Source organism: Manduca sexta, unplaced genomic scaffold (genome assembly GCF_014839805.1).
Source record: "Manduca sexta isolate Smith_Timp_Sample1 unplaced genomic scaffold, JHU_Msex_v1.0 HiC_scaffold_2950, whole genome shotgun sequence".
NCBI classification, from domain to species: Eukaryota; Metazoa; Arthropoda; class Insecta; order Lepidoptera; family Sphingidae; genus Manduca; species Manduca sexta.
The window spans coordinates 3,081-14,197 of NW_023593967.1; the positions used below are offsets into that span (position 1 = coordinate 3,081).

The window sequence follows — 11,117 nt, forward strand, 5'->3', positions numbered from 1 at the left end:
AGCTGTACATCTCGGAGGCCAGCGCGAGCCGCGTGCCGCTGCAGCGCGCGCTCGCCGACGAGCTGCGGGACTTGTTGAACACCAGCGATAGTATTAAACGGTGGGTCTGTGTGGTGTGCACGAGTATAGTCGTCGCACCGGCAGGCGTGCGACATATACAAGCTGTACATCTCGGAGGCCAGCGCGAGCCGCGTGCCGCTGCAGCGCGCGCTCGCCGACGAGCTGCGGGACTTGTTGAACACCAGCGATAGTATTAAACGGTGGGTCTGTGTGGTGTGCACGAGTATAGTCGTCGCACCGGCAGGCGTGCGACATATACAAGCTGTACATCTCGGAGGCCAGCGCGAGCGGGATCTAATTAAATTAATAAATAAAAGCTTTAGAGACGGCAATTTTGTTACCGTTGCCAGAACAAATTAATTCTATTTTGCACCGCAACATGGCGAGGAATTTAATTTCCGGGTCAGGCTATACATAAATGGTAACTTTACTATGCCCTTCGCACTGGTCTTTTCTTAGAAATGTGCGACATTTCTAAGAAAGTAAAGGTTGGAATCGGTAAAGTGGAATTGGTTTATTAACCGACAAGACAATCGATGTTTTAAAAGTTTTAAACAACATTTACATTTATTTATGTCGACTCTTTCGATGACTAAAAAATAAACTTTCGATATAAATTTGTAGAAATATTTGAAATTGCCTTATTTATGTATTAAATAACTAATCAAATGTGTTTTGTTATAGATTACAGACAAGCAGAGCTTTATATCAAGCTGCTAGGCAGTCGCATGCTGTGTTAGAAAAAATTATGTTGCCAAGATTTTTACATAGTGAAGAGGTAAGATGTCCTCTATTATACATTTTACTGTGGCTTATTTTCCAGTAAGTAGATAATTGATATCTAAATTTAAATTTGATTATCGATATAAATTAATTTAATGTAGCACTTACAGTGGACTCTACAAAACGCTGTATTTGGAAGCAATATGGTGCCAAACGATAAGCGTGTTACAACCTGAATGTCTATTATCTGTCTACACTAATATTTTTGTTCCAGTTTTATAAATTATTAATAGGAAGCAGAGTGCCAACTGGTTATCAGAAGAATTTGGCTAAAAAGTAAGTTAAATGTAATAAATAAAATATGAACATATTTACCTTTTAAAATTTTACTGAAACGAATACACCGCCAAGAACTCGATAAACTTAGTATATTATCATATTTTTTGAAGTTGAAAGTGAAAGTTACTTTTTTTTTAATTCAATGCAAGGTTATGTAATGTCGATAAAAATATAACACCCTATTTACGGTTCACAAAGCTACTTATTTTTTTGAATGTAATACTAAACATATTTTATTATATCGATAAACATATCTCAATTCGTTCACAGGCCACATGAAAGACTAATGCAGTCGGCGCTAAAACTAGGAAATAAGTTAAAAGGTGCTCTGAAATCGACCACGATAGACGGTCAAGTGTTGGATTGTTTTGCGAATATCGATGAAGCTGAAGTGGACGGAGTCGACAATGTTGATATATTAAAGTATTTAGATAGTATAGCGGCGGATGAGCTGCGTGGAGACGATTTGAGCAATTATAAAGTTGTATTGACTAACGTTGAGACGAGATTGGTGAGTTCTTTTATATTATTTGTTTTGTATTGCTCATAAAATATGTATGAAAAATTATATTTTAACTATATCTTTTTTCTGTTGATACTTGTGAATGTGTTGATGGAGATAGAAATAATCGAGTAAAGATATTTTATACCTTATAAAATATTTCTTTTTTAAAGATAGCCATAAACAAAATTATGTATGGTTTATACTAGGGCATGCAATTATCGGAATAATCCGATAATCGATAAAAAAATTATTGTTTTTATTTTCCGATAAAAACTGATAATTATTGGTATTGGTGCAATCCGATAACCGATAAATTATCGATTATCGGATTGCATGCCCTAGTTTATACATTTTATTTTTAATATTAATAACAGATTTTTATTGATTAATATAGGTAGGTGTGTAGGTGTAATGTAGGTCTTATATTTCAACCGTCATTATAAAAAGCGTAGATGTCTCCACCCCAGCATGTTGTCCGCAGCAAGCGCCGCCGCGGCGCGGCACGGTGCGCGTGTTCTCGCTGGCGGTGCACCGCGCGGCGCCGGCGGGCGCGGCGGGCGCGGCGGCGCGGGCGCGCGGCTGTGGGCGCTGGAGCGCAGCGAGCACGACTTCCACTTGTTGAGGAGCAAACTGCACGAGTTCCACGGCGACGCGCTGCTGCACAACCTGCCGCTGCCGTCCAGGAGGTACCACATACATACATATCTATACTATTATATAAAGCTGAAGAGTTTGTTTGTTTGTTTGTTTGAACGCGCTAATCTCAGGAACTACCGGTCCAAACCGAAAAATTCTTTTTGCGCTGGATAGCCCTTTGTTCGTGGAGTGCTATAGGCTATATATCATCACGCTATATTCAATAGGAGCGGAGCAGTAATGGCTAATCTCGGGAACTACCGATTCAAACTGAAAAATTCTTTTTGTGTTGAATAAAAAATAATCCTTTGTTTGTGGAGTGCTCAAAGTCATATATCATCACGCTATGACCAATAGGAGCGGAGCAGTCATGGCTAATCTCAGGAACTACCGGTTTCAACTGAAAAATTCGTTTTGTGTTGGATAGCCCTTTATTTGTGGACCGCTATAAGCTATATATCATCACGCTATGGCCAATAGGAGCGGAGCAGTAATGGCTAATCTCTGAACTACCGGTTTGAACTGAAAAAATCTTTTTGTGTTGGATAGCCCTTTGTTCCTGGAGTGCTATAGGTTACATATCATCACGCTACGACCAATAGGAGCGAAGCAGGAATGAAACATGTTGCAAAAACGGGGAAAATTATTAGTTTTGAAGGCTTCCGTTGCCTGCGCTACGTAAACGGTTAAAGTTATGCAACAATAATGTATGACGGGATTGTTCCTCTTAAAAAGTTCAAAAAAATATATTATAAAACAAAGTCCCCCGCTGCATCTGTCTGTCTGAACATGTTAAACTCAAAAACTACCCAACGTATTAAGATGAAATTTGGTATGGAGACAGTTTGTTTGGGAAGAACATAGGCTTCCGGGAAACTTCTACTTTTATAACGGAAAACTTTAGCCTGAAAACTTTATAACGCGGGCGGAGCCGCGGGCAAAAGCTAGTACATACATATAATACATATAAGCAGTACATATTCTTTCTTTAACCACGAATACGTACGTGCGTACGACCACACACGCACACACTAACAGTCATATAACAAAAAAATATGCATTTGTATAAACATATTCAAGTGATGTCTTTGATTTGATTATGTTCATATCAGTATGTGCGATTAATATATCAAGTAAATTTTCAAAAAATGCTTCATTTTACTGATATTTGATCCTCCAGGAATATTTATCGTATTTTTTTGTTAGTATATCCATTTAAATGGATTTCAAACTAAAAAAAAACAAAGTGCTTAAGGCATTTAAACTGGCATTAAATAATATCAATTCGAAATATATTTATCTGATCACTAATAAAAATTCCAACTTCCATAAAAGAGTAAAAATAAATCAATATTAATAAAATTTATATTTTTCACTCCAGAGACAACAGCCCCCTAGAAACACTCCGGTACAAATACGAAGACTTCCTACAAAGGTTATTACAGAAGAGTCTTCTCCAGACAAGCGAACTTCTCCGAATCTTCCTCACTGAAGACGGAGACTTCTCCATGGTGGTTCAGGCTTCCACCTTAAACGCCACCAGCACTGACCTGGTGAATATATACCAGTCGGTGACACATAAACTGAGGAAAGAGAAGGGACAGCATCTGGAGAGTTTTCTGAGGAATTTACTTGTGTCTTCCGATATCGATCGGTATCAAGCTTTGTGAGTATATAAGTTATGTATGTGTAGGATAATTTTTGTTAAAATATAATCAGCTGCGAACTAAGACGGCGCGTAGGTTCTGGCGAAGTAAAACTGAGTTTTAAAATAATTGATTTATATTCCTAGATTCAATTTTAATATTATTTTGCAAGTAAAATTTAGATGTTTGTTAGTAATTTAGGCTTCAATAGGATATTTATCCACTAATATTTTCAAAACTTTACCTGCAAGTAGAAAAATATCATGAAGCTGGTAATAACATGTGTTATGACATCATAGTATACAATTTATATCGGCCCTAAATCACCTCACAAATTATTATTTAATTCCCAGGAAACAAGGTACGGCCCGCGACGTGGAAGAAGCGCAGGAGATGAGCGAGGACATCCAGGTGGAACAGGTGCAGAGGAGGCAGAACCGCGTGCGCAACATACACGCCACCAAGTTCCAAAACAACTTCGATGTACAACCGACGTTCGACATACGTGATACGGGTTATCAGGAGAATGTCGTTGGGTTCACGCAGTGCTTTATGTATTTATGTAAGTATTGGGACTTGGTTAAAATATACCGTCATATTCAATAAACGATCCCAATCGATTTTTTCGATCTCTCTCAAAAATGGACCAATCAGAACAAAGTTTTATTGACATGTTACAAATGAGTTATTTTGATTGGTTCATTCTCGGAATCGGATTGAAGATTGAGATTGAGTTCGTTTATGGAAAACGGCTGATAGTGAGACAAAAGCTAGTTTGATACCGTTTGACAATCAAGCTTATGTGCGTTGTATAAGACTTTTAGTGTTGCTTACTGCTTCGCCCGCGTGAAAAGCCTTTCTCGCTATAAAGGTCCCTAAAACACTGTACCTATCCATCGCGTAATTTGTATGATCCCATTCCCATTTATATAAAGAATCTAATTGAAAAACCCATAATTTGCCATGGGAGCAAAATTACCCTATGTGTTAATCCAGGATATGGTGTATCTATTTGCCAAATTTCATTCAAATTCGTTCTGCTTATTCTGTATTTACTTCTAACAAACCTCTAAACATCCAAAAATAACTGGGAATACATGGAAATCAAACGCGAAGCGCAAGACCAATCGAAATGACCCCTCCAGGGGACATAGGACGTTAATGAAAGATAATAATAATTACTAATAACTCGACATATCTTCCAGTAATAAAGGTACTGAACACACGTTCGTTCGTGTCGGGCGTGGTGGGGTCCGTGCTGAGCCTGGGCCGGGAGCTGTTGGACGACGCGTTCAACCGGTACCTCAACACCAAGCTCAGGGAACTGTTGAATGAACGGAGGCTCGCGCATCTCATCAGGCTCGGACAAGGTACGATTAATGATCCACATTTATCATCAAAAATCAGCGTTGCAGTACTCTTTAAGTAGTAATACGGCATTCAGCTGAATAAGAGGATTTGTTGTTTTTTTTTTTTTGTATTTATGTGTTATATTTAATTTCTCAATATGCTTATTTGTCACTTTTAAATTCTGCCAGCAATATTTTTTTTTCGTCCTATTTCTAATCATTCTCCAGAATATATGAAACAAAATTAGCCCATAAGTGTGTGCAACAAAATTCTGTATAACCCGTTTCCGCGAATGTATGATAGGAGTTGGGATTGTTTGTTGAAATTGGACAAATATCGGCTATATAGGAAAGATGGAGTAAAATATAGGACACATGTTGGTGCATAAAATATTATTAATACTGCCGATTAATCATGCTAAATTAGTCTATTTTTGTGGATGCCACAAAAATATAATACAGGGCAGATATTAGTATTATTATTAAATATTTATTATCAAATAAGTTGATCACCTAAATATCAGTCTGACTCTTTAGCCACTTTTGTCAAAAACGTCACTTGTTTGTTTCCGGATGAATAAATTGATTGCGTCCAAAATGCATTATTATAAATAATATAAATAATTGACACCTAAGTAAAACATTAAAATTTTGTTAAAAATGTTAATAAACGTTACGATAAATTAATAATATCGTCATCTGCGCAGGCCTCTTATTCGGTAAGAAGTCATCGCAGCCTCGCAACAACGCGGCTGTCCAGCGAGAGTTAGCTCGCCGGCAGTTAATGGACTCGTTGCCTGGAGCTGCACTCGGGCTCGGATCCGGCGCGCTCGCCGTTCACAACGCCTTCGAGATCATACAGAAGCCGCACTTAAACAAACAGGCAAGTTTTTAAAAAAATATATATTCTCCATCATATAGAAGCCACACTTATATAAATAGATATCGTTAAATTAGAAATATGTCACATATGTATAGATTTCTAAAACGTTTTATTGTTTCAGCTGGTGTACAACTTACTTGACCTATGTATAGTGGAGTTATTCCCGGAATTGAGAAGCCCTGAGAGCAGTCCGTCGGGAAAGCCAAAGAGTTGAGAATACGCGGAAGATTATTTATTGTGTATAAAGACTATTTAGAATTTCTATAATTCGGACTATTTCTCAATAAAATATGTTTCGTTCAAAATGACAAGCTCACTTAGCACAAGTACACATATTGTTTATTTTTTTATCGAGTTATAGAAGTTCTGCTGATAATTTATTTTATATTTATAACGGCTTTGCATTTTGTTTAAATTGCAAGTAAACACATACGTCTTGTAGATCCAACGATTTTGCGTAATTTTATTATATATATATAGTTATAAATACCGTATAACATTAAATATATTTTTGTATTATCTCAAAATAGTAATATCAACCGTGATATGGCTCGATTATTTTCAGATAAATATAAGTTAAATTTAATTTTTCGGTGAATAAATTGTAATTCATATATTGCGGCCATAAAACAATTTAATCGAGCCATTATCGACGTTCGAGGTTGTAGTAATAAGAATTGTGAAGACCATTAAATATTTTTAAACATTCAAATGTTTATAATGTAGAGCAAACACGAGAGAATAAACTATTTTGATTATCGTACAATTATTTGTTTTTCATTAAATCATGAGCATTAATAAAACGATGTGAAATTTCCGTACGCATTGATGTTTCCGAACGCAGGAAACAGTCCTTAGTTTTGTATTGCAAGTAATAAATTTACCCCACAGTTTAAGCGTAAACTTTTTGAAATAATAAGTAAATCTGTGTGTTGAAAGTGAAAAGTTTACGTGTTTCATTATTTGTTTATTTAAGCTGAGGTCTAAGTACTTTGTTTGTCTATAAAAATGTTGCCTACGTGATTTGTTATTTGTGTCTCGTGTTATTTCATCATCATCATTTTATTTATTACAATTAAAAATGAACTCCGATTCTTAATGTGTTTTTTATATTATTGCGATAACAGAATTCCACAAAACGTTTTATCCTGTAACTTGTAAGAAAAAAAATACTATACCAATATTTACGTCACAAGTCATGACATACGAGTCTGTAGTGGAGCTTGGTGGGGACACGTTGGTAACCCTAAGAAGCAAATGTCAAATTTAATTTACAGTGGAAAGTAAAAGGCAATGGGTGTGTTGTTTTGTGTTTGTTTCTAATTTTAGATAATTACGATTTAGTGAAATAAAAAATAAAATTACTTGTGCTTCAGTATTCATTATCCGTTTTGTAACTAAAATATCACGTAAATATAACTGTGTCTAGCAGAATATATGAAGATTGTTGTTTGTCGTTATCAACAATAAAAAAAAAAGGGAAATAAACAATTGAACTTATCAATGTTATGTTTTTGTCATGTGTTAAATGTGCAAGGACAATAATTAGGACTTTTTAATTAACTAATTAATTAATTTACTATAATGGCTGTTTATACATACAATGACCATAAAAATGGATGCGTTAACTGAACATATTTGTGTTGTTCGATATTTGAATTCGCAATGTCGTCTCCGTGCAAAAAAGGCGGGATGCGTCTTAGCGAGGCATTGGATAACATGCAACTTGCATACAACCCCATAACAAAACAATTACACTTTGTAAGTCCAAAAATTGTGAAATCTTCAGAAAATACAGCAGACGACGTTGATAAATTATCAAAGAAGAGCAGTTTCAGTGATGAAGGCAATTTTTCTATATCCACTTGTGAGAAAAGTGATACTAGTGATTCGCCCAAAAGCACCCTTCAGTGGGGTAGTGTCAATGGTCACCAGCGAGGAAAAGATGGTGGTTCATTCTCAAGCACTGTATCAAGCTTGTCGGAGTGTTCTTTGGGGTCAGGAGCATCTAAAGAAGATGAGGTACCTGATGTTGCTTCTGCAGAACAGGACCACACAAAATTAAAGAAGAAAGGATTGTCAGGATTTTTTAGCAGGTACGATTTCATGGCTCTTACTTTCATAAATATATTAAATATTTGAAAAAACCAATAAATAATATTTTTTTTGAGTTTATTGTATTAGGATTTATAAATTGTGAATTATAGACATTTAAACTAAAGTTACAATTAGGCTAATTTGTCATTCCATTGAACAATTCATTTCAAAATAAATATCAAGGAGAATAAACATGGCCACATGTGAACTAAATATTTACATTTACAGTATAAACAAAATCTTTAGTTTTAAATCTCAAAACACGCACATCAAATGTATCAAACATAAAAATGTAATCTTTTGGTCCTTATTTTTCTTTATATAAGCAATGAAATTACCCAAAAGAAAATAAAAAAAATATTTTCTTTCTTTAGATCAGAATAAATTTCATAAATTTTAAAATTTATAAGGTTACAAGCAATATTATCCAGCAAAACCCAACTATAAAAACACTTGTGGATCAGACAGAAGTTTGATCATGTATGCGATTTTGATTCACATGTTTAACAGACTGTATTTTATAATTAATATTAAAACCTTATAAAAAAATATTCTTGGTCAGAGCACAATAAAACAACATAGTAAAAAATAAATTACTTTTATTGTAATAATTCTCAAAGTGTATAACATACTTAAATTTATTCTTAATATATTTAGTAAAAAATTTAAACACATTAATATTGCTATAGACAATTATTCAAGGTGAAACGCTACCAAAATTATTTTCATCTACACCACAAAGTTGACAAGATATTTCAAACAGTCTTTTTTGGTAGTCTGCCTTTTTCGAGAATCTATTGCTTATTCCTTCTATACAATTACTTATGTATAAACCACCCTTCTTTTCTAAATCTTTATTGAAACATGCAAAGAGGATGGAGACTGCTCCTTTTTCTGGTGTTTTAAAGAACAGTTTCATAGCCCACGGAAACAGTTTATGGAATGTGGTGCCTTCAAATAAATCTGTGTTGACTATCCCAGGATGAACAGCATAGCTTCTAACTGGACTGTTGTTCTCTTCTAGAATCTTGTTAATGTATCTCGAACTCATTAACTGTGAAAAAAAACATTAATGTTGTAAACAGGTGTATAACAATACTAGATTTTCCACTTTAAATGTCATTTGCTTCTAAGGAGAGCAAAACAGGTCATTGAGTACCTAATTAAGAAAATAAAATATGCTTGTAGACGCTAAGAACAAAGTTTGCTGGAATTATGGGCCTTATATATATATATGGAATAATAATATATATATATGGAATTATATATATAATAATAAATATGCTTTGAATAGATTACTTTGTTGTTGTCATCTAAAAGTGACTCTGATAAAACCAGAAAGTTAAATGTCTTTAACCTATGTTAATCAATATAACATGACACCGAGATAATAATATCAAAAACTTAATGTTCCTTTTTGTTGTACTTTTCCACAACATGGTATTTTTACGTCATGTTTATTTTAAAGGCCATGAGAATGGTATAAACTAATTTATTGTATAAGGAAAATAAAAGATTGAGCTGAATCACCTGCGCTAGTTTAGATTGGGCATAAGCAGCGTCGTGTCATAATGCTCCTTCATGTTGATGTCCTCGAAGTAAATCTTTCCTGGATAATGCGCGCATGAAGTCACATTTACGATCCTCGACAGTCGATCCAATCTCCCACCAATTTTAAAGCTGGCAATAATAAATGTGTCAAATAGAAATGACCCAAATGATTGACAGCCAACTGACTTTCTACACCGTCTTCAGTTTCCGGCTTTCTTATTCCCATGATGACGCGCATGTTGGCCTTTAACAATCCTCGGATAACTTCGGTGCCGATGCCGCGGCCCCCGCCGGTGATAACGGCGATTTTGTTGCTCGCGTCTGGCAACACAACGCGATTTCTCCATACATTGATCCAATCGTCGATGAGGCCGCCCGCCCCGGCGCCCTGCATGTCTAATGTGTACCGCAACTCGCTGAGTATGTGCTTGAGGGGTTTGTGCCTGTTTACATACCAGTAAACAGCAGCGGCGGTGGTCAAAACAACAGCTGACGCGATGACAAACGACATGTTGGAGGTTATATCCGTCCGTACGACGCGACGTCCGACTTGCACTGCCGTTTGTTGCTTTCACTCGGCTGTGGCGTGCTTTCTCCGACCGTTTGTTTACCGCTAGTCCTCGTCTCGCACTGTGAATTTATTAGCGTTAAATATTTTTATCCTGCGATAAAAATAATAACAATTGGTATTCGCGTGCTATCGATTCCTGACCTCGTAGGCTACTGAAAAGGATGATGTAATGTTGTATTAATTTGTATTTCACGCGGGAAGTGATGCGTCAATGTGTGCCTTATTGTATGGTAAATGGATTTGGGTAACATATCTAAAAAACCAGCTTCAAATCTGAAGATATGTCAGTCGCGATGCGAGGTTCTGTTTACTCAAATGTCAAACGACTGTGGATGTTTACTTGCAAAATTTAACTGCGCATGCGCATTCCGCGTAGTTATTTATCGCTTACCCGCCTGATTTCTAATTACCGCATTAACACCGAACCGGTTTTCGTGATTTATTCAACGTTTGTACTACATTATAATTCGATGGTTATGATTGTATTTTTATATAACTCGGGTGTGAAAGGGACGCAGCGATATAAATAGATGTTCGTTTCCTTGATGGTGTTTTATGGCATTTTATCATAGCGGTAAAGACTAGTTCCCTCTGTGTGATTTAATGAAGGGTCTTTGAACTGCTACCGACGTTGACGGCGTGCACTGATGCAACACTATGTTTATCTGTGTGGACTGTGGACATAAACTTGCATCTGTGCATTTAAATGTCGGGATTATGACCCTAGTAAACGCGCCACCACTCACTCGTGAATATG

General features: G+C 35.9%; 1 protein-coding gene and 1 pseudogene across 1 annotated transcript; one reads left to right on the forward strand and one right to left on the reverse strand.

The window, feature by feature from the left end:
- Positions 1–6,262: 6,262 nt before the first annotated feature.
- Positions 6,263–8,237, forward strand: LOC119192580 (TBC1 domain family member 12-like; the record flags this gene model as incomplete). The annotated part of the gene is given in 1 exon segment (XM_037446392.1): positions 6,263–8,237. A coding segment is annotated over 1 exon segment (431 nt), but the record flags the coding sequence as incomplete, so codon positions are not given.
- A 673-nt stretch (positions 8,238–8,910) lies between these two features.
- Positions 8,911–10,715, reverse strand: LOC119192581 (annotated as a pseudogene).
- Between the last annotated feature and the right edge of the window lie 402 nt (positions 10,716–11,117).